The sequence below is a fragment of the Mustela erminea genome, chromosome 5 (assembly GCF_009829155.1).
Source record: "Mustela erminea isolate mMusErm1 chromosome 5, mMusErm1.Pri, whole genome shotgun sequence".
Lineage (NCBI taxonomy): Eukaryota > Metazoa > Chordata > Mammalia > Carnivora > Mustelidae > Mustela > Mustela erminea.
Genome location: NC_045618.1, coordinates 19,381,595 through 19,406,229, shown reverse-complemented (window position 1 = coordinate 19,406,229; position 24,635 = coordinate 19,381,595). Strand labels below are relative to the sequence as shown.

Here is a 24,635-nt window from a genome sequence, read left to right as displayed (position 1 = left end):
TGAAGGCAGTTGCCTAACTGACTGAGCCACCCAGGTGCCCCCTCAAATTTTTATGCTTCAAAGAACATCATCAAGAAAGTGCAAAAGACAACTTTCATGATAGAAGATATCTCCAATTCTTACATCTGATAAGGGCTTTGTCTTTGGAATATATTCTGTAACTCAATTATAATAAAATTCAATTTAAAAATGGGGAAAGGACTGGAATATGAAAGACATTTGACCAAGAGAAATGAAGACATTTGTCCACATAAAAACTTCTACATGAACGTTCATAGCAGCATTATTCACAATAGCCAAAAAGTGGAAACAACCCACATGTCTGTCAACTTATGAAAAGATAAATAAAATGTGGCATATTCATACAATGGAATCTTGTTTAGCAATAAAAAATGAAATACTGATAACCTGCTACAATATGGACAAGCCTTGAAAACACTGTCTATATGGAATGTTTAGAATAGACAGATCTATGGAGACAGTAGATTAGTGGTTTGTTTCCTGGGTCTGGGGTTAGGGAAGGCAGAGATGGGGAGGGATTGCTAAAGGATATGCAGTTTCATTTTGGGTAATGAAAACATTCTACTATTGTGATGATTGTGAAACCATTGAATTGCATGCTCAAAATGGGTGAATTTTATGGTATGTGAATTCTATCTCAACAAAGCTGTTGTAAAAATTAAGAGCTGTAAAGTATGAAGTATAATACTTTAATAATAATCTGTACTTCAAGTCTAAGAAATATTTACAAATCTGAGAAATTGAGGAATATGAGAGGAAAAAGAGACTAAATTATTTTTTGTGCAAAAGGGAAAGCCAAAATTCTATCTTGACATTGATAATCAGAAAGCTATATAAAGAATGTTCCTCAAGATTGTAAAGATAACTTACAAGTAGAATTGAATCCCCCCCTTTTTTTTTTAAAGATTTTATTTATTTATTTGACAGAGAGATGGTGAGAGGGGGAACACAGGTAGGGGGAGTGGGTGAAGGAGAAGCAGGCTTCCTGCTGAGCTGGGAGCTGGATACAGGGCTTGATCCCAAGACCACGGGATCATGACCTGAGTTGAAGGCAGACACTTAACGACTGAGGCACCCAGGCGCCCCAGAATTGCATCCTTAATACTAGAGATGATAAACTTAATGAAATGTAGTTAACATAGGAAAATATAGAGAAATATAAAGAACTAAAAATATGATAGTTCAAACTTCATTAATTTTTACAATAAATATCAAGGCATTAAAATCCTCTATTCAAGGACAAAGACTCAGAAACGATACCTAAGAAATTACTTTAAAATCATGGGTAAAGATTTAAATATCAAAAACAAGTGAAAAGTGATAAAATTGTGAAAATATTTACCATAGTAGTACAAATGTGTAATACTCTTTCATTTGCTTTTTTAGCTGCTTATTTTAACCCTATGCATATATATATATATATATATGCATATATATGCGTATACACACACACACAAACATATAAAATGGGGGTGGGGAGGGGCAGAGGGAGAGGAAAAGAGAGAATCCCACATCCATGCCTAGCATGGAGTCTGACATGGTGATGGTCGGGGGGCTCAATCTTGTGACCCTGTGATCATGACCTGAGCCCAGACCAAGAATTAGACACCTAACTAGCTGAGCCACCTAGGTGCCCTGGGAAGAGATTAATATTAAACACATAACGGTTAAATGATTGCCAGCTTTGGTAAGTGGTCTGAAGAAAATAGAAAGGTGCTGTTGTGATTTAGAGGTCCAAGGAAAGCCTCGTGGAAGATATGACATATGAGTTGCGTGTACCTATTAGTCATATGATCATCAGTTAACTGTCGTTAAGACATGTTCAGAGACCAGTATGTGGGAAAGAGACGCGACATTTCCTGAAGGCTGGCATGATAATGTAGGGGCCTCCTTGGCTTTTAGAGGAAGCCATAGGGCAACAGCAGAAGGCTGTCCTTGCGTGTTTCTGAGTTGGCCTAACAGAGGTTTCCACCCCTTCCCCTGCTTGGCTGGTTTGCTCACCCTGGTGGAGCCCAAGGCTACTTTACATGTGGAAGTCCAAGGGATGGCTGACCTGGATGCAAGGGAATGACAGCCCACCTCGTGGCGACCTGCTAGGGACCCTGGAAGATTGGGGTTCAGAGCTTCATTAGGAAGAGTCACCCTGGTGCCCTGAGAACCATGGCCATGCTCAGACGAATGTGCAGGAAGGGCGGGTCCTTTCGCCCTGGAGTGTCCTGGACATTCGGGAGGGGGCTTTTTGCTTGGGAAGCAGCACAGTCTGGTGGCAGGTTCTCGGCCACAAGAGGAGGACCTGGACTTGTTTTCCCACCTCCAGGCCGGTATGTCGGGCTTGTTGAGCCCCTTTCTCTATGTGTCAGGAGACAGCTGGGGCTTCCGTGAAACTTAAGAGGTCTGGAGAGGAAGGAATGAGGTCCCACTGCAAACTACTCTGGAAATTTAATACATTTGGAAGAAGCTCTGACATCCGAGAGCTCTACAAAGGCCAAGGAGATTTTTTTTTTCTTCTAAGCCTCTAAAAAGAAGGCAAAAGCATGATCTGATCATTTGCTCATTGTTCATTCATTCTCATTCATGTATACATTCCAGAACAGCAGCTGAAGACTGACTCTGTTCCAGGGGCCCTCATCAGGGTGGAGAGAAGGAGGTGGGCAGCCTGCTCCCTCAAAGCCCAGAAGCTTAGGGAGATGTCCCGCCGATCACTCTAGGTACCTCTACAGGGGTAGCACTCAGGTAGGGACAGGTAGAAGGATGGAGCCTTTAGCTTTATTTCAGTTTTGCGTACGAGTTCCACATAGAGTGGCCTGCCCTCCTTGCAAAGGTGGAGGAATTTCAGAGCTATCTAAAGTTTCTTGTACTTCCTTGTCAAAGATGAAAGACTGTCTGTCAAAAGAAACAATACCCAGGATTCCGAGGGGCCGGGGGAGGGGGGCGGAGACTCCAGGTGCAGAAGACAAATCGATTTCTTTTCAGGCTTTTGTCTGCCCTGTCTTGCTCTGGTTGAAACATGAGCACGTTAATTAATTTCTTCCCCCAAGCTGTGGGTTTGGGGAATGTTATTCTTCTTTTTTTTTTTTTCCCCTCTCCCATCAGTTTAGAAGATAAAACTGTCAGATTCCAGTAGGCTATGTATATGCTTTCAGCAAGACTTAAAGCGTGTGATTATGCCAAGCACTTGCATAAAAACGATTTTTCAAAATTTGCCAAATGCGACTTGCTGGACCCCTGTAAGAATTGTGCCTGTACAGGAATTGCCCCGCTGTCCTGGAATATGGTTATACACATATCAACTCATGCAAAGGTGACGTACGCCCAGTGCATACAATGGATATCCGTCTGTCAGGGGCTGAATTGTCTCCCTGCCATGCCTATTGTCGAGTCCTAATCTCTAGCACATCAGAATATGACTGTATTTGGAAAGAGGGTCTTTACAGAAGTGATTAAGTAGGAATGAGGTCATTAGTATGGGCCCTGATTCAACATGATTGGTGTCCTTGTAACAAGAGGAAAATGGGACACGGATGGGTACAGGGTTGGTGGGGGCGTGGGGAGGGGAGTAGACCTGCACAGACACAGGGACAGGATGGCCATCTGCAGGCCAAGGAGAGAAGCCTTAAGAGAAATCCACGCCGCTGACACCTCTGTCTTAGACCCCCAGCTTCCAGAAGGGTAAAGAAATCAATGTCTGTTATTTGTGCCACCCAGTCTGTGGCACTTGGTAAGGGCAAAACCCTGGCAGATGAATACAATACCTTTTAAAGGTACATTGACGATTTAATAGTGGTTGAGATAAGGTTTCAGGTGGATGTGATTTGAATGAGAAACGGCAGGCTTCTGCCTTACCCTCAGGGTACCTTGTGTCAACCAGTCTAACACATCTGCTTGGAAGAGACCCAGCATCTCTTCCCAGATGGTGCTAACCAGAATTTTCCCTTTTCTCTTTTCCTGCTGCTTTTCTCCTAGAGGTGCAGCTCTGTCCTTTCCTGATTGAGTGAATATGCTTTTCCTGCCCTTCTTCCAATTCAGATCGCGCTTTCACGGAGAGTTCTGTGCTGTTTCTAGATGGTCCTTTCATTCCTGGGTGTTCACGGGACTGTGAGGTTTTATGTACTTTTCTCTCTCCCTTGACGGGGGAGGGGCACCCAGCACAGGGCCAGCTACAGATCTGGGGCTGGGCTAGTGCCTGTTGAACAGGGGGGTCGTCTTGTCTCAGTTGGTGTAAGGTTGGCCTCTTAGAAGCCTTGTTCTTCCTGGTTGAGAGTCTGTGGACTTCGGTTTGTGGACCCGATGAGCAGGAAAGAGGGGTAGAAATTGAGAGAGGATGGTAGTCCTCCATGGGCCTGGGTTTCCGCCTTTGAAGCGCAAGTGTTTGCGATCTCAGGGAAGTGGTCCCGCTGTTCTAGGACATTCCAGCAGTATCCCTGTTCCTCTACTCCCTGACCTCTCCAACATCTGCCCCATTTCCACACCTCTCCTTCACCCGTCCCTAGTCTGGTTTCAGTTCCCCTTCCCCTGCCTCCCCCCAGTGGAGCTCTCACTAAGAGACCCCCTTTTGTTATATCCAGTTCCACTTGACCTGGTCCTCGTCTGTGTCGCAGGTGCTGAGACTTTATGTTCTTGGCTCCTGCGACTCCATGCTCTGCTCTCCCTGCACCTCAAGTGCTCCCCAACCCCCACTTTTGCCTGCTGCTGTGTTGTTGGTCTCCGCTCTTCCAGCCAGCCATACAGTTTCGAGGCCCCTGAGGGACTGGTCTGGGACCACTAACGCCTAAGTGCCACTCTCTACTCTCACCTTGCTGTTAAGCTCCAAGTCTGCACATGGAGCAGCCAACTTGACCTCTGCCCTCACGCGATTCAAGAACACCTGAAACCCAAGCTAGTGGTCCCTAACTCCATGATTAGCACAACCATTCTAAGCAGGAATGATCTTTGTTGGCCCTTCTTTCTTACACAAATACCCCCAGTAGTGTCAGTGTCCCCTTCTAAGTCAACCTCCTGAATGTGATTGTTTCTTTTTTTTTTTTAAGACTTTATTTATTTGACACAGAGAGAGAGATGACAAGTAGGCAGAGAGGCAGGCAGAGAGAGAGGGGGAAGCAGGCTCCCCGCTGAGCAGAGAGCCTGATGCGGGGCTTGATCCCAGGACCCTGAGATCATGACCTGAGCCCAAGGCAGAGGCCCAACCCACTGAGCCACCCATGCGCCCCCTTATTGGTTCTTTTTTACCTGCACTTTGCCTCCCTTGTCTAGGTGTGGGGACCATTTACCTGAACTGTCCTGGTCATTTAGCCAGAGTCAACACCTTCTGTGGTGGCCCCTGGAATCTCTTCTCCCCACAGCAGCTGGGGTGATGCATTCAGTGGCTTCCCAAGGCTCCTGGGGTGAAGAAGAAAACCCCAAACATGTGCCATGTGACCCTGCATCCTTGCCCCTGCCTGCTGCTCAAGTCTCTTTGCCAGCCGCACTCTTTGTCTCGGCACCCCACAGTTTCTAGAACATGCCGTGACTCCTTCTGTCCCCAGGGCCTGTGTTCATGCCACTCCCACTGCTTAGCCTGCTCTCAGCTTCTTTCTCCCCACCCCCACATTTAACTCCTGTCCTTTGGATTTTGTCCCACATGTCACTTCCCCATGGAACCTAGTCTAAATTGGAACCCCTTCCTTTTTATTCTGTCACAGTGTGATCTACTCTTTCTTACAAGCATGTGTTACATTTATAAATTTTCGTATATTTATCTGTGCATTTGGTTAACATCTGTTCCTTCTAGAGGAGGGTCCCCTATACATGGTGGCCGTGCTTAGCACCCCGTAGGTTCCCCATCAGCATTTATTGGCTGACTAAATACCTTTCAACCTCACCCACAGGCAGTGGTGCTTAGCTGCTGGGTACCTACATGACTCTGACCACGGGCGGAAAGGTCCAGCGGGGCTGGCGCATGTTTCCTGCCCTTGGCCCTGCTGAGTCCCAGGGCCGGGATGTGGATCACACCTCCTGCCTGGTGGAGGGACTCATTTCGGATCCCAGGGTTGATCAGTTCTTCGTGGGGGATCTTCCCTATGAAGAAATAAAATATAATAACCCCCCACCTCCCCCAAAACACAACTCTTATTTTCCACCTTTCTTTATAAGGAATTTACATGAAAAAAATGCCTTTTATGAAATGACTTGGCCTTGGGGGAAGTTATTTAAGGAATTCATACTTGGAGAGTAAATGTTATTTTTTTCCTATTTGAAAAAAAGAGAGAGAGAGAGAGAGAGAAGGCCATTCTATTTCAAGGATGTTGGATTTATGCAGCTGCCGAAAAGTTCACCTGGCTGGGAGCTCTTCTGCACACGTGGAACCATCATTTCCAGCTGGAAAGGATCGCTTTTCTAGAAACAGACCCTTTTTGCTTTGGTTGACGAAAAGAAAGGGAGGAGAAAGTAATTTGGGGGAACCTGATGATTTTATTGCAAAGCACGGTGTGGATATGTCTTTGGGTGCAAACTGCTGAAATTACACCTGAAAGCCCACTGCTGGCTCTCTGGTTATTCACGGTTCCTCCTCCTGCACTTCCCCGACGTTGACTCGGAGTCTGTGTGGCACTGTCCCCATGTCCTGGGATGCGGCTGCGATAGGTCCTTGGAGAGATCAATGGCATGTGTGGATGTTCGTACTTCCTCCCTGGAAACCCCTAGTGATTGGTTTCTGTTAAATGGTGACTCCCAATGTAGGGCAGCATCCCTGTTTATGGCAGAGGGGAAAAGCCCATCCAGGACTCCCATGGCGAATAAATAAATCCTTGGTTCTGTAATGGGGAAGGACCCGTGACGCTCGAGTGAAATCAAGAAAGTAGTGTAAGGAACGACCCTCTCATTTTAGGCTTTACCCATTTGTGTCGGGCCAAGAAAATGGAAACCGTGCCACATGTTTTCCAACAGAGGGATTTCTCGTGGAATTTGCTGTATCAGTGACCAAGTCTGAATGAGCAGAGGGGGAAGCTAGGGTGACCCAGGAAACAGCTGTCACCCGAGGACTGGGTTAAGAAAAGGGAAGAGGGACATTTCTGGGACCAAAGAGCTTGGGGCAAGGGTCTGAGAGGGTACCAGACCGCCAAGACCTTTAGCCAAGCTGGTGTCCCTATGGATGTACCGCTGAGGGAGGTAGGGGGGGTAGCCTGGGATTGTCCCAAGAGCTGGACACTGAAGCCCTGTTGTCCAGTAGTCCTGCTGGAACAGTGCCATCCTGAGCTAAAAACACGGGGAAGCCCCTTCACCCTCTCTTGGTATACCTCTAGCGCCCCCTGTTGGCGGAGCTGCCCAGAAAGCCAGATGGGAAGGGAGTCTGGAAAATGTAGTTTGCAGACTCCCAGCCCCAGAGGCCAGTGTGGAAGAGGAGCTAAGAGGCAAAAGACAAATTCCCGGTGCTTGGGAGACAGAGACCTTTCTGTTAACTGGCCCCTTTGAGGGCATCCAGGTCAGGCGCCACTGAATATCTGGAGTTCCCAGCCTGAAGGTGTTTTTATTATACCCCGTGGCTGCTTATTTGAGGACAGAGAGGCTATTGGACATACATTTGAAACCATACATTTCACTGTTTCTTGTGCTGTCGTGGCAGTGACGTCAGTGCGGTGGGGAGTGTCTGTGTGCGGAAAGCCCACTCCCAGCAGCACCGGGTGTCCCCCCAAGGAGAGACTCACCCTGTTTGCCAGGCTTTCATGAAAAGCATTTGGTTTTCATTCTTCTAGCCTATATGAGACATTATGAATGTTTCATGGTTTCAACAGCTGATTTCACGTAAGTCATGTATTGTGTTCTGTCATATTTGGGATGACAATATTCCCCCCCACCCCCACTCCACTGGAATGTTGGGAGGTTACATTGGGACTTCGAGCAGGAATGACAAGTTACTCCTTCACTCTTCCAGGAACTGTGTTTCTATATTATTTTAATTTATGGTTGCCTGGTTGAGGATGGCCTTAGAGACATCCATTTATGCCCCCTGCCCAGTAAGAAATTTCAAAGGCAACAAGTTGGTTGATGAGTGTGTCTAGATGAGAGGTGCTGGTTGATGGAGAGTATGAGCACAGTGAGACCCTACAGAGCGCAGAAAAGCATCCGAGTTCCCTGTTTGTCTCTGGGATCAGGCAAAATGTGAATGAGTCTTTAGACCCGAACCATGGACCATGGTAATAGCAGCGTAATGCTAGGGGGAGAACTCAGACTAGCCCTGTAATCTGGGTGTGGCGTTCTAGATCTGACTGTTAGAGGCTGAGCCCGTATCCCTTCCTTATTCTGCACATCTGCCTTTAGGCAGAGGCATAATCATGACCTTGCTTTCTCGATGCTTTCACTGTGGTGGGAGAGGGGCACATTCTCACCAGCTCCGATGGGTGGCAGAGCTGTGGGCCTCCCACACAGGCTTTGCTACCTCCCCCTTAGGTGGAGGAAGCACCCCATGGGAATGTAATTTTAGGGCAATTTATGTGAAGTTCCCTAATTCATCTTGACATTCATGAGGAGTTTCAAAAAGTTAAAAAAAATTCATTTAGTGAAGTATAATTCTTGAATTCTTCCTGTGTCTGGGGCTGTGCCAGGTAGGCGCTATGGCAGGGTCGGGGGCGGGGGGTGGGGACGATGTTTGGGTCCCAGAGCTCATAGTCAGGTCCAGCAGACAAGCCTAGTCTCCTGTTAGACTGAAAAGGGAATGTTAACAGCTGCGGAGTTAGAAGGTAAACAGGGGATTTGGGGGGGTGCTCCAAGCCCCTTGATGTTGGCCGATGGGATCTCCTACCAAAGACTGGCCATGGACGGGCTCCCAGGCACTCTCAGCGGACCCCGAGGTTCCGGTCTGTTGCTTGATCTAAGCCGAGAGATTCTGCTAGTCCCACCGTTACTTCTGTTTACCAGATTTAAATTTGTTTTTCAGGTGACAGGCACAGATAAGAAAAAAAAGAAAAAAAAAGAACAAATAGCCAGTCACATGGCCTGCGTGGTACCCTGGGCAGCCCACGCTGGGGGTCCACAGACCTCGGCACCCGGAGTGGGTTGCTGGGAGGCCCCTCTTAGTGCTTGAGCCATGAGGCAAATGAGTGGATCCTGCCTGCCAAACAACTCCCCTCTTGTTCCAGAAGCCCTGTCACCATCTGTGACCTCATGTGTCCTTTCACTGAGGCCCCTTGCCACTCTCCTTTCTTAGTTCAGCTGCCCTGCTCGTGCCCTCCCCATGTCATGTTGGCCGCCGGGCCCTCCCTGCATGGAGAAACCATCCAAGGCTCCTGACTTGGAGCACACAGTGGAATTTCTCCGGAATTCCTTTTGTTGAGTGTTTAATTTTAGGCCCTTCGGTGTGAGAGAAGGTTTCTATCAGATACAAGGAAACAGAATTCACGATCACATTTGCCGTAAAACATGTGTTGAAAAAGCTGCCTTGGGCCTCACCCAGAGGCCCCCGTGTAAAGTCTTACTGGTATTTTTAATTGGAGAGGCCGGTGTGAGGTAAATATTGCCTTTCCTTGAGGAAGGGTGTCTTCCCACCCGTCAGAGATTGAGAAAACCGACAAGCAAGCATGTTTATCTTAAAAAAAAAAAAAAAAAAGAAAGAAAGAAAGAAAGAAAGAAAAAAGAAAAGAAAAGAAAACTCTGATTTTAGGAAACTCAGAACCAAATTCTAAGGCAGAACGGGCAGGTTAGACCATCATCCCTGGATTCGCAGTCAAGTGAGTTGGCAGCCCAGAGCTAGATAATTTGACAAATTTCTTGGTGCTTCGGTTGCTCCTCTGGAGGTTTGCATGGTGACAGTCTGTGACTCTGGCTGCAGGGAGGGGACCCCCGCAGTGTGGGCACAGAGCCAAGTGCCTGGGCGCCTTGCATTTGGCTAACAATCCACGGGGATCTCTGTCACCAGAGCTGCCATGGTGACCTTCTCTGTCCATATAGCTGTATTCTCTTTTCTCTCATTATTTCTCTAATTTCAGTCTGTCTATTTTGGGGGTGAGTCATCTTCAGTCTCTTAGGCTCCGAGGAAAATCGTGAGGGAGCTTGAAGTCTTTCTCACCCTCTGTCCTCGTGTCCCCATGCAGGGCTCCATCTGCGCCAGCTGGATCTGATTTCAGGCGAGATTGATGGGGAGTGGCTGTTTTATTGATTCTGCCTTTGACCTAGTTTGCACGAGAAGATTTGTAGCTCAGAGCTAGGAAACTCACCTGTCACCCCTCAAAGAATCATGCAAGTGATGCATTTCCCACAGAGCTCGGATATCTAGAGCTGTCCCTGTCCCACCCCGGAGGAGGTCACCTTGGGGGGGGCGGGGTCTCCACCCAGAGGCCCCAGACGCCCTTTGCCATGGACACACTGATCCGCGCGCATCAGTCCCTCATGAGGGGTGATAAGCCTGGCTCCTGAAGGCCGGGATTGGGACTTAAACTGCAGGCAAGGGGAGCACACAACTACTTTCTGTGGAGACCATGTTCCTTGGTGCTCATACGTGTCTGGTTCATTTTCATCCAGAAAGCCTTCAGATGAAATAACTGCTCACTAGAAGTGATTCTCCACAGGGTGTCTTTAGACAGCCCAGGGCCTGTTTGAGTCTATAGAAAGAAGGTGTAAAAAATGAACGTTGTAACCAAAAGGGATTCCCCTGGGGGACTCTTACCTTAAAAACCCAAATCCTCTGCAGCAAATTATGGGGTGGTTGGAGGCCTTTTTCACTGTTTCTGAAGGTGTCTCTGCGGGCAGTTGTGTTCCTGGGATGTGAGCCTGGGCCCACCGGGAGACTTAGGGGACCTGTCTGGATCACATGGCTAACAGGGACACCCTGCCTGCAGACTCCACAGACGCTTCTTGTGTTCTCGTCTCCATGAAAGATGACAGACGTCAAGCCACGGTTTACTGAGCACATACTGCGACCACACCCTGCTGAGGGCTTGGATCCCTGCAGCAGCCTGGTGCGGGGGGAGCCACGATTCTCTCTGTTTCACTGATGAGGTCTTTGAGACAAACAGAGGCCAAGAGAGTTATCCCAGGTCAGACAAAACAGTCGGGAAGGATTTGAATCCAGCTGTTTTGTCTTGAAAGCCGTGTCCTTAACCAATAGGTCACTGACGCCACCATCGAAACCCTCATCATGGCCAATGTGCCATTCATTTATAGAAGAATCGTAACATTCCAGGGAGTGTAGTAAGCATTCAGTGAGCGGCTCACTTAATCGCTGCAAACCTGGGTGGCGGGTGTGTGATGGTTCTGGTTTTGAAGGCAGTCACAGATGGCTTGCGGAGCCTACCCTGGCCCCTGGTGCAGCAGAGCACCCCCTCGGCTCTGCCCCACGCTGCAGCCCTGTTTTGAATCTTGTCATCAGTGCTGTGGCCCTCAGGCTGCAGACCTCCCTCCCCTCGCTTCCCTCACTGTCCTGCCAGTGCACACCCCTCTACCGGCACGCACGGGAAGGGGTTCCTCCCCACGGAGTTTATAAGGGTGTCAGGGGATTGGGCACAGATCACAGAATCTGTGTGTCTCAAGGTGAGAGGGAGGGGCAGGTGTCCTTCCTCTGACCACAGGTAAATTCTTTGCAATGTAGCACGATGGCAACAAGGATTTTTTTTTTTTAAGATTTCATTTATTTATTTGACAGAGAGAGAGAGAAAGAGAGAGAGATCACAAGCAGGCAGAGAGGCAGGCAGAGAGAGAGGGAAGCAGGCTCCCTGCTGAGCAGAGAGCCCGATGCGGGACTCGATCCCAGGACCCTGGGATCATGACCTGAGCCGAAGGCAGAGGCTTAACCCACTGAGCCACCCAAGCACCCCTGGCACCAAGGGTTTTTGATAGGATTGCCTTTACCCTGTCCTTAGGAGATCTGGGGAAAAGCTGCAGTCAGGGCGGCTAGGTGAACATCTGGTTCTAGACTCGTCCTGGTCCCCTGTGCCCCTGGACCTTAGACTCTTCCTGGTCCCCTGTGCCCCTGGACCTTGAGTGCTGTGTGTGGGGAAAGCTTATGTTACTAGCTTGAATGACAGCAAGTTTAAGTCTGAATCTTTCCTTTAACTTTGTAAGCATGTTGGACACTCAGGACCTAATTCCTAGCATTGGCACAGTCTTGGACTTCGCGGCCTGAAGCGTCCTCTGTCCTTGGTCTCTAAGGGCCCAGTGCCCTTGGGCAGCTGCCCCGTGTCCTCTATTTGTTTTCTCAATAACTTGCCTCTGCAGCTGGCACAGGCTTGTTTTTCCTCTCTCTTTGTACGAAGGTGACCTGAGGTCTTCCCTGGAAATGACATGGGTAGAATCACAGAGTAATTCTTCTGGCTCTTGAACTCTCACACCAAATATTATGTGATCCGTGTGTTATTTATCTGGTAAATCTCTAAAGACTCTTTATTTTTAAACTAAAGAAATATGTGTCATACAGAGCTTGATAATTCACAACTGCGATTTGGGGATTTCTTTTTTAGTTTGCCAAGAGCAAAACTCATAACTAAAATGACAGTTTATGTGTTTGCTGAGCATTTTTGGTAGTTCCCAAATTCTTAGACTCAGTAATAGTGTGAATATTCTAAAAACATTGCGTTTAGAATGCCCTTAGTTTTTTGTGTTTTTTTCTTCTCCTCTTATTCTAAAGAAGACTTGGGGTAGCTTACATAAATACATAGAATTCTTTTTTTTTTTTAAGACTTTTCAAATTTATTTAAGAAAGGGGGGGGGAAACAAACGAGATGAAGAGCAGAGGGAGAAACAGGCTCCCCACTGAGCAGGGAGCCCAGTGTGGGACTCAGTCCCAGGACCTTGGAATCATGACCTGAGCCGAAGGCATACACTTAACCCACTGAACCATCCAGGCGTCCCACTGAATCTAGGACTTTTGACACTCATTTTGTGGAAGGCCTGACCTGCCCTGAAGTGAGGCTAACAAGCATCTCTCTTGACCCCTCATTTATTCAATTTCACTGCAGAAATAGTAGATCCTTTCGATAATAGCTTGGTGCCCCAGACCTCATTTGAAAGTTCATTATGTGGCATGCCCACTGGATTGCCTTGCAAAATCTGAAAAGTTCTGAATTCCTGAAACCCATCGGGCCGCAGGTATTTGAATCAAGGCTTCCAGCCTCATCCCTTGAGTTCACAGGACAGGACACTGAGGTGCGCATCACCGGCCAGCGTGAGTCTAGCCTGACAGCCCCAAATAGCAACGCTCAGCGAGGGGAGCACAGGCAGCCTGACAGCGGGCCCCGGGCAGCTGGGAGGGATAATTACACGGTAGTGCTGGAGGGCCGGGAACAAGTCAGAGACCCTCTGAGCAGGAGGAGCACAGTCAGTGAGGGTTGCTCAGGAGAACTGTGCCCCGTCTTCCTGGGTAGGTCCTGCAGCAGCAGAAGTAGGAGCATCAATTTCGTGATGCTCAACCCAGAACCCTTTCCTACCGAGCTTTCTCCGGCCCTCCTCCTGTTAGGTTTGCCATTCAGAGGGCAGCGAGGAGCCTGTCAGCACACGCGGGCAGAGCAGGTGGGGAGAGTCAGAGCGGAGCTGGGGGGTGGGCTTTGGGTTCAAGGACCAAAGTCACCACTGCTTAGTGCTTGACTTCAGCTTTGTGATGTGGGAAACAGGGACTCCACTCATGCATTCACTGACTCCCTCACCATCTGTCCGTCCGTCCATCCATCCATCCGTCCGTGGGTGCATTTGTCTAGTGAATATTTATGGCTTATGGCACACTAAGTGCTAGGCCAGGGGCTGGGGGCCATGAAGGGAACAAATGGGATAGTTATAGTGAAAATCCTTTAAAAACCACAGAACAAAAAAATGACAAAACAAAACAAAACCCAGAGCTCCTGACCATTGTGTTTTACCTGTTACTTAGTATTCTGGGCACGTGTCAGTCCATAGCATTTCATCCTGTAGGACACCCTGCTTATTAGCTCCCTGTGGTCCAGGTCTCAGTAGTCCTATTTGGTACTTAAAGAGTGATGCACGGTGCATTTTTTTTTAAAGATTTTTATTTATTTATTTGACAGAGATCACAGGTAGACAGAGAGGCAGGCAGAGAGAGAGGAGGAAGCAGGCTCCCCGCTGGGCAGAGAGCCCGATGCGGGACTCGATCCCAGGACCCTGGGATCATGACCCGAGCCGAAGGCAGAGGTTTTAACCCACTGAGCCACCCAGGTGCCCTGGTGCATTTTTTTTTTTAAGGTTTTATTCATTTATGAGAGAGGGCAAGTGAGGGAATGTGAGCAGGGGGAGGGGCAGAGGCAGAGGGAGAAGCAGGCCTCCCTTCCAAGCAGGGAGCCCAACGTGGGGCTCCGTCCCAGGAGCTGGAGCTGTAGCACTCTGTGGCTGGGAGAACGTGGCTGTGCTCATGACGACAGAGCCCTTACCTGCTAACCTTTCACCTCGGTCTGTTGAAATGGGAGCAAGATGGTTTGTTAGAAAACCCAAGTGGGACAGGTTGGCCTGATCCAGGCAGGTAAGCATCCTAAGCCCAGAATGTAGAGATCACCCATGTGCCTGCCTCCTTGGGCTCCGAGATGAGCGGATTGCTGAATGCAGGTTTAGTTGTATAAAGGGACCTTCTTTAGAGAGACAAGAGGCCTCTTCCATTCTGCTCACGTGTAAGGCAGGGCCGTCGGAGACCTTGCCTTTTGTCTTAGCATGGACTCTTCCCTCATTCCACCGCAGAGGCCCAGAAGACTTGTTGGGAGGTGGACCTGGTTCTGGGCAAGGAGAGACACAACCAGCACACTCGTGCCTTTCCTCTTGCTTTTCTCTAGCTCATCAGATAACGTACCTTGCTCCCCCATGCCTTCTGGATTGTTGTGGAGAATGTGAAAGGGACATCTGTGTTTTTCTCAAGCTCAACATCATTATTTTAAACGAATAAAGTAATTTGGGTTCATCATATACACTTGGAAAATATAGAGAAAAGAAGGAAAGTGAAGATCACATATCCCCTACCATTCATGTTTTAGCTGTGTCCTACCTATGTTGGTTGGTTGTCTGGCTACTTACTCATTTTTTGGGAGGGGGGTCGTGTGGCGGGAGCAAAGGTACTTGTAGGCTAAATCTTTCCAAAATTGCGATTTAACTGTATCATCACAAATGTGCCTTTCCCGGCTGCAGACCATTCACCGTGGCTTTCTCTCTCTGTGTTTGGACACTTGCAGTGCTCGTCGGTTTTCACAGGTGTACGTTATATGGCACAGAATATTCTTGTTTGTTCACGATGACCCATACCTCAGCCTGCTTCACGGTGTGCTTTCTGGGCTCTGGAAGAATCAGGTTACTCTCTGAAGCTGGTTTGTGCGTGTGAAGGCTGGGTTCGCTGCGTTGTAGCAGAGATGACGTCAGTCATTTCTGTAGGGTCTAGGGCTCAAAATGGAAATAATTGTTACCACATTTAAGAAGTGCCTTTCTGTTTACATACGTTGGGTTCCTGAAAATGCGTGCTATTTGAATCAGCCTTTAGCACTGGTCAGAGGGGTTTTCGCCAACAAAGCCGGGGTCACCCTCGCCTAGCAGCTTGTAGTTGCCCACTCTGATTTGGGCTCTAATCAATAACAGTGAGTGCGTATCCCTGTCAGATCTGATAGGGAATGAGTTTATCTAGAGAGTCAGCAATGACCCTTCCCCCGGCTCAGGAAAGGACCCGTCTTGGCCGGGATGTGCATGTCATGAGATTTTCTTTCCTGATGATGTTTTGTTTTTCTTTGATATAATGCTTTGTGATTATTAATGTTTAGGGCTTCTTATTTGTGACTGTCAGAACAGTGGCCAGAGTGCCTCCTCCCTGGGTTGCAGCTGTCAGAAGTGGGTTTAGCCCTTTCAGAAAGCTCTCTGGTTCTCTGCCATTAACCTGAGGTGCCTTCTCATCACTTCCCTAGCGGGTCTGGGCTTCCTTCCCCTCTGCCGACTTCTCGCTACTGTCCGCTCTCCTCTGATGGGACAGATTCCCTCTTCCCTGATACTCAGTCCCGTGGGCCTCCTTGGCTGCGATGTAGACAGGTGTGAGCCCCCTTCTGCCCCTCAGCTCCCCCTTTGGGGATGTGAGCTTAGGTGTGTCCCCCCCACACCCCCACCACACTGCCCTGTGATGGTGGAGGTCCAGCTCCTGGCCACTGGAGACCGACCGTTCTCTGTGGGAGGCTCAGCAGAAGGCTGCTTCACTGTCCAGTTTTGGAAATCAAAATGCCAAGGACTGCATGGATGTCTCTGTCCTTTTCTAGAAAAGAAGCAGCCAAGGAGGGACAGGCCATCCCAGGACTGGCGGGAGCGGAGGAACGCCATCCAGCTGACCAGCGAGCACACGGTGGAGACCCTGGTGGTGGCCGATGCCGACATGGTGCAGTACCATGGGGCAGAGGCTGCCCAGAGGTTCATTCTCACCGTCATGAACATGGTGAGTCTCCCATTGCCGTCCGGGATGAGGGCTATGTCCTTGACTTTTCCCCAGGCTGGGGGATGGAGACACAGCACCGTCCCCCTGGGGAGGGCCTGCTCTCCGACGTACCTTCAGTGCTAGGGTCTGTGCCATGCTTGACCCTTGCCTGCCCTTCTTACCAGTGGTTTGCCAAGACTTCTCCTCAGTGCTGGACCCCTCCCGGGGGGGGGGAGGGGAGTCCCAATTGAAAGAGTCACTTCCTCTTCTAAGGAGTCAGCGGTCTAGTAGAAGGAATCAGGATCACACTTGAGTGTGATCAGCTCTTGCCGTGGGCTGTGAGGGCTGGAGGAAAGTTGGAGCGGGGAGAGGTTGTCTGGTTGTGGGTACAGGGAAGGAGCCACGAAGCCTGCGTCTACCTGATTTGATGAATGGGAATAGCAGGAAACCGTCACCTTGATGGTGTGGGAAGGCAGGCGGTGTGAGCCAGCTGCAGGAGGGAGTGGGGGAGTCTGAGGGGTGAGGGTGGACACTGGACAGGGGCAGGTGGGGAGGGCGTCCTGAGGAGTGGGGCTACTGAAAGGGGTGAGGGAGGCAGGAACCAGCCCCGCAGCTGTGCTCAGTGGGGACTGCAATGGCAAAAGGCAAGAAGGGGCATTGGAAATGGAGAACATGGGGTGGGGAGAGGGGCTGAGCTGAGGGGCAGGCGTGAGGGTGGAAGAGGCCACCACGTGGGGAGGAAGAAGAAGTGCTGGCCCTGGTCTCTGAGAAGTACGTGTTCTTCCTCTGCACAACCCCGAGTCCTCCTGGTGGCTGGTGAATGGCGTGTTGCTGGGCTGCCCAGAGGACACCTGGAGGGGAGCTGCTGGGGTTGGCTCCACAACAGCCTCTTTCATCTGTAGCTCATTTCATTTCATTTCTTTTTTTTTTTAATTGTCCAGAGCACCAGTGCCAGGAGGAACCACTCATTACGGCAGCTCAAGTAGTGATGAGGCAGAATTCCACTTTGATATTTGTTTCCATAATTCTGTGGTCAGGACAGGGGCAGCTATAGTACCACCAGTGGGCGGAGGGGGGTCTGTGGCGATGGTGCCCTCAAGCTGCCCGTGGCTGTAACACTAAAGCACAGGGACCGAGCGGTCCCCAGCCCTGGCTTTCACTCAGCGCTCTCCACGCCCTTTCCGCTGCTTGGACAAAGAGGTTGGAGCCTCCAGATCCTGTTGCCGAGGGCAAATCTGGGGCCAACCCCATTAAATGGGGATTTAGATGTTCCCTGATGAGGCCTACCCAGTGAGAGCGGGGCCACTGTGGCGAAGGGCCTCCGGTGTGTGTGCGCTAATATGGACCCCTCTGGTCACCTCCGGTCACCTCCGGGTTTCTTGGCCAGTCTGATGAGGCCGGAAAGCAAACAAGAGCTGAGTCTGCTGACCACACATACACAGACTCCCAGCACCCGGAGCTGGTTTCTGTTGCTCTCGTGGTGGGGTCGCCATTCAGCAAGTTTAAAGACAAGCTGTATGCGGATGTAGTACCTTCTTTTGAACAAGACCACCTTCCACCATTCCCATCCTCCAGGCCCTCAAACCCAAGTTTTGAAAATCCAGAGGATTCTGTTCTTCCTGTGGCTGTTGTAGCCAAGGCATTTCTGTTAGGAAGTGAGATCTTCTTTAAGCCAGGAGGATGGGAAAGGACTGTGGCCGGGCTCAGGAGCCCTGTCATTAGGTGTCCAGGTGCAGTGAGCAGGGAGGTGAAGCCAGCCAGCCTGGCTCTCTCCCATCAGGGGGTTGACTGTGGGCCCGCAGGACTGAACTGGCTCTGTTTCTCTAGCCTCAGTGGATTTAGAAAGGAATCTGCGGGCGCAGTTGCTACCTTCCTTGCAACATACTCTCTGCAGGCTGCAGAAGGAGCGTCAAAGGGGGCCGACATCCAGGCTCCTACACCCTCCTGACTTTCTCACGTGGGCCTCTCTGGGTAGAGACCTGCCCACCTACGCTTGCCGCTCGGACCCTTGAGGCCAAATCTAGACAGACTCCTATCCCCAAGGCAAGCCTGGGCACTCGTAGGGCTTTGGTAACACTTTCAAAGCTGGGCAAATTGGGTATCACGTGTTTGCTTACAATTTTCATAGCCTCTCCTGGGTGTGTGTGTGTGTGTGTGTGTGTGTGAATTAGATCAGCACCAACCAGCGGCACGTGTCTGAGAGGAAGGAAAGGAATGGACGTCTGCGATGAGTAGCTGGGTTATTTCTCCTTCTTCCCCTCCTCAGACCTGGTGGATCTCATTATACTCACATCTCACAGAGAAGGAAATGGAAGGTTGCCAGGAGTGCCGTCATCAGGGTGTGCAGCTAGTAAGTGAGTACAGGGTAGGGCAGGCACTCAGAGCCAGGGCGGAGGGACTCGTGTCTCACCTGTTCAAGTCATGGGCAGGTCTGGGGCCCGTTGTTTCTCTCCATCTCCGCCCTGGACTGGCCATCCTTATTTCAGACCCTGGTGACTGCTGGAGCTGCTTTCCCGGGCTCTTCACAGCCACTTTCTCCCCTCTTGATTCCTTGCCACAGAATGGCCAGCAAGAGCTTCATCCGACAGAATTAGGACTTTGTTACTAAGCAGCCCTAAGCCCTTCTGTGGCTTCCCATGCACTTAAAGGGGAATTTTTGCGTGGCTCTGTTTTGCACGGCCCTCCCTGTTTTGCACGGCCCTGTCTGGCTGTGGAACTGGGCCCACCTGCTTCTCCTGGACTCGAGTCCCTCCTCCATGTCAGCACTGAACTCCTGCCATGCGGGCCTCTTTCTTGGGTCTTCAAGCTCTTCTGTGACTCGTGGTCTTTCTTTGTCAGGAATGCTCTTCTCCCCGCTCCTTATCAAGCTAGCTTCTCTGTCTTTGAGGGCTGTGGGTCAGGGTCCCGTCAGAGGCGCTCTCCTTGCTGACCCCTCTGAGAAGGCCAGCCTGTTTTTTTAGCAGTCTGCTTTTGTACTTGGTCCTTATCTCAAGTTATAATGCCGTATTTATTTGCTTTTTAAGAGCCATCTTGCTGTGGAGATTTTTTTTATGCTACTGAATTTAAGCTGCTATAAATTCAAATTAGAGGATTTATAATTTTAGAATTTTTTTTAAAAGATTTTATTTGTTCATTTGACAGACAGAGATTACAAGTAGACAGAGAGGCAGGCAGAGAGAGAGAGAGAGGGAAGCAGGCTCCCTGCTGAGCAGAGAGCCCGATGCGGGACTCGATCCCAGGACCCTGGGATCATGACCTGAGCCGAAGGCAGCGGCCTAACCCACTGAGCCACCCAGGCGCCCCTATAATTTTAGAATATTAAGCATAGTCCCCATAGTAACCACAAAGAAAACAGCTACAGAATATACACAAAAGGAAATGAAAAAAGAGGGGCACCTGGGTGCCTTAGTCGGCTAAGTGTCCAGTTCTTGATTTTGGCTCAGGTCATGATCTCCAGAGTTGTGAGACTGAGCCCTACATTGAGCTCTGAGCTGGGCATTGAGGAGCCGCCAGACATTCTCTTTCTCCCTGTCTTTCTGCACCTCCCTCCAGTCTCTCTCTCTAAAGAAATATAGTAAAAGAAAAAAAAATGAGAAAGGAATTAAGTTTCATTATAAAAAACTCAACTGAACACAAAAAAATCAGTATGCAGCAAATGAGGAACAAAAAAAAGGCTATAAAGCTTATTGAAAACAAATAGTAAAATACAGAAGTAAGTCCCTCCTTATCAGCAATTTTCTTAAATGTAAATGCATTGAATTCTCCAATCAAAAGATCAGTAGGATGGGGGCACTTGGGTGGCTCAGTCAGTTAAGCATCTGCCTTCATCTCAGGTCATGATCTGAGAGTCCTGGGATCGGCCCATGTCAGACTACCTGCTGAGCAGGGAGCCTGCTTCTCCCTTTCCCTTTGCCTACTGCTCCCCCGCTTATTCTTTCCCTACCCCACCCCCCATCAAATAAATAAGTAAATTTTTTAAAAATCAGGATGGATTAAAATACATATCCAATTATATGCTGTCTACAGGAGACTCACTTTAGATCCAAAGATACAAATAAGTTGAAAACAAAGGGATGGAAAAAGATACCCTGTACAAATAGTAACCATAAGAAAGCAGAAGTGGCTATAGTAATATCACACAAAATAGACTTTAATCAAAAAAAAGAAACAAGGATGCCATATATTAAAAAAGTTTTAGGGGTGTCTGGGTGGCTCAGGGGGTTGAGCCTCTGCCTTAGGCTTGGGTCATGATCTCGGAGTCCTGGGATCGAGCCCAGCATCAGGCTCTCTGCTCGGCAGGGAGCCTGCTTCCCCCTCTCTCTCTGCCTGCCTCTCTGCCTACTTATAATCTCTCTCTGTGTCAAATAAATAAATAAAATCTCTAAAAAAAGTTTTAATACAGCAAGAAAATATAACAATTATCAAGTCTTTTTTACATCTAATAACAGACCATCAAACTATGTGAAGTAGAAATTGGTAAAATTGAAGGGAGAAATACACAGTTGTGTAATACTAGAGACTTACCCCCCTCCACTGCCAGTAGTGGATAGGACAACTAGACAGAAAATAAGTAAGGAAATAGAGGACTTGGACAAACATAATAAACCAACTCAATCTAGCAGATATACAGAATCCTCAAAAACAATGGCAGAATAGTCCTTACAAGCACGCATGGGACTTTCTCCAGGATATACTGTATCTTAGGGTACAAATTAAGTCTCAACATCGTACAAAGTATCTTCTCCTGACCACAGTGGGGTTAAGTAAGAAGTGAATAGTGAAAGGAAAAATAGAAAATTGACAAATATGGGGAAATTAAACAGCATGCTCTAAACGCATGTGTCAAGGGAAAAGTAACAGGCGAAAAGAGAAAATGCATACAGATGCATAATAACAAAAACACATCAAAGCTTATGGAACACCACAAAAGTAGTACTCAGTGGGAAATCTATAGTTGTAAATGCTCACATTAGAAAAAAAAAAAAAGAAAGAAAGATTTCAGATCAACAACCTTACTCTAAAACTTAGGGAACTAGGAGGAGAAGAACAAATTAAATTCAAAGCTAGCAGGAGGAGAAAATAGTAAAAGATGAGAACAGAGATAAATTAAAAAATAGAAAATCAGTAGAGAAACTCAACAAAGCCAAGAGCAGATTCTTCAAAAGAATTAACAAAATCAACAAACCTGTGGCTAGCGGGACAAACAAGAAGACTCAAATTACTAAAGTTAAAACCAAAAATGGGCACATGACTACCAATTCTATGGAAGTAAAACGCATTATAAGAGAGTACTAGAAACCACTGTCCACCAACAGACTGGATAACCTTGGTGACCTGGTTAGATTCCTAGAATCACAAAACTTACAACTTTATCATGAAGAAATAGAAAATTGAAAGACTTAGTGAAGAGAATGAATCAGTAGATTTAGAAATCTGACTTATAAAATCTGATGAAAACACTACAAGAAAAGATAACTATAGTTCTTTATGAATAAAAAGAACAGTTACTTTGTGAATATCCATGTAAAAATCCTTGACATAACACTAGCAAACCAAATCCAACAACATATTAAAAGAATTATACACCATGGCAAAGAGGGAGATATGCCCAGAATGCAGGGATGGTTCAACATACAACAATCAATCAATGTAATACACCACATTAACACAACAAGGGGAGGAAACACATGATCATTTCAACTGGTTTAGAAGAAGAATTTGTAAGATTCACCACCTTCCCATTAAGACAAACACCCAACAAACTAGGACTAGAAGGTAACTACCTCAACATTATATAAGTCATCTACACAAAATCCATAGTGGACCTCATACTCAAGGGTAAAAGTCTGTAAGGTTTTCCTCTAAGATGAAGAACAAAGCAAGGATGCTTGTTTTCACCACTTCTATTCAACACAATATTGGTCGTCCTAGCCAAAGCAGTTGCACAAGAAAAAGAAAGAAAAGGCATTCAAATAGGAAAGGAAGAAATACAATTTTCTCTATTTACAGATGACATGATCCTATATGTAGAAAATCCTAAAACTTCCTCTCAAATTTTAGAACATTCAGTATAATTCAGCAGAGTGGCAGGATACAAAACCACTACACACAGTTCGGTTGAATTTCTGTACCTAACAATGAACAATCCAAAAAGGCAATGAAGAAAATCATTTCATTTACAGTAGCATCAAGAACAAATACTTAGTAATTAACTTAATAAAAGAGATGAAAGACTTATACACTAAAAACTACCAAACATTAGTGAAAGAAATTTAAGCATCCATGTTCATGGGTTGGAAGACTTCTTATTAAGATGTCAGTACTACCCAGAGCAATCTGCAGGTACAGTGCAGTAAAGGCCCAACAATAATTGTCTTTGCAGAAATGGAGAAATTCACCCTAAAATGCTCATGCAATCTCAAGGGACCTTGAATACCCAAAATAATCTTGAGAAAGAACCGAGTCAGAAGACTCCACTCTTCCTGATTTCAAAATTTACTACAAAAAGCTCAAGTAATCAAAACACTGTTGCACTGGCATAAAAACAAATATAGAGAGAGCCTAGAGTGCTCACTTCGGCAGCACATATACTAAAAAAAAAAAAAAAGAGAGAGAGAGAGAGAGAGAACCTAGAAATAAACCCTGAGTTATAGGGTCAAATGATTTTCAGCAAGGGTGCCAAGACCATTCGATGGGAGAAGTGTTCATCTTTTCAACAAATAGTGCTGAGAAAATTGGATATTCACATGAAGAAGAATGATGTTGGAACTTTACCAAATGCAATATACAACAATTAACTTGAAATGGCTTAAAGACTTGAACACATCAGAGCTAAAACTATAAAACCCCTAGAAGAAACCACAGGGGAAAAACTTCATGACATTGGATTTGGCAGTGACTTCTTGACTATGACACCAAAGGCACAGGCAATGAAGGAAGAAATAGGCAAATCAGACTTCATCAAATTTGAAGAGTTTTCTGCATCAAAGGACACTATCCTTGGAGTCAAAAGGCAGCTCATAGAATGAGAGAAAAACACTTGCAAATACATATTTGATAATATCCAGAATATAGGGAACTCCTAAAACACAACAACAATTAAAAAAAAAAACTGATTTAAAAATTGGCGAAAGGACTTGTATAGGCATTTCTCCAAAGAAGATCTGGAAGTGGCCAGTAAACACTAGAAAAGTTGTTCAGTGTCCACCATGATTGGGAAATTGCAAGTTGACACCACAATGAGATACCACTTCGTTATCATTAGGATTTTATTTACTTATTCATTTATTTAAATTTAATTTATTTATTTTAGAGTCGACACACAGTATTCTATTAGTTTCAAGTGTACAACATAATGATTTGACAGCTCCATGAGTCATGATATGTCACCATACAACGCTATTACAATATGAATGACTGTTTTCCCTATGCTGCACCTTCATCCCTGGGGCTTGTTCAGTCCCGTAACTGGAAGCCTGTGTCTCCCACTGCCTTTCAACCATTTTTGATTAGGGTGCTATTATTTAAAAGTACATGTAATAGCAAGTTGAGTGGATGTGGAGAAATGAAACCTTCGTGATGTGTTGGTAGGACTGTAAAATGGTGCATCCCCTATGAAAACAGGCTGGTGGTCTTCAAAAAAAAGTAAACTTAGAGTTATCATGTCATCCAGCAGTTTTGCTTCTGAGTAAATACCCCAAAAGGGGGAAGTTAGGGCCATAAACAGATATTTGTACACTTGTGTTCATAGTGGAATTGTTCATAACAGCCAGGAGAAGAAAGCAACCTGAGTGTCCATGGATGGGTCAATGGATAAACAGAGTGTAGTTTATCTGTACCAAGGAATGTTCGTCAGCCTTAGAAAGGATGGAATTCAGACCCAGGCTACAATGTGGATGAACCTTGAGGATATTCTGCTAAGCGAAATAAACCGCTCACAAAAGGACAAACACTGTATGATTCCACTTAGATGAGACATAGAGACAGAAAGTAGAATGGGGGCTGCCAGGGGTTTGGGGAGAGGAAATAGGGAGTAGCATTTAATGGGTGCAGAGTTTCAGTTTTGCAAGATGGATGAGTTCCGTGAATGAATGGTGGTGATCGTCATACAATAATGTAAATGCATTTAACACTACTGAACTGTATACTTAAAAGTGGCTAAGATGCTAAATTTTATGTTGTATATATTTACTGTAATTAAAAATAAGCTAAAAAGAGGCTCACTCCCTAATTCTATTCAGCTGTATTTACTGGGTACATCATGTGCACTAAGGACCCT

At 47.1% G+C, this 24,635-nt stretch overlaps 1 protein-coding gene across 4 annotated transcripts in view; it reads left to right on the top strand.

The window, feature by feature from the left end:
* Positions 1-24,635, top strand: part of ADAMTS17 (ADAM metallopeptidase with thrombospondin type 1 motif 17) — a 326,270-nt gene that overhangs the window by 47,308 nt on the left and 254,327 nt on the right. For all 4 annotated transcript variants that reach the window (XM_032342200.1, XM_032342198.1, XM_032342199.1 and 1 more), the window contains exon 4: positions 16,206-16,378. In XM_032342200.1, the coding sequence (XP_032198091.1) occupies positions 16,206-16,378 (173 nt within the window). The remainder of the gene's footprint in view (positions 1-16,205; positions 16,379-24,635) is intronic.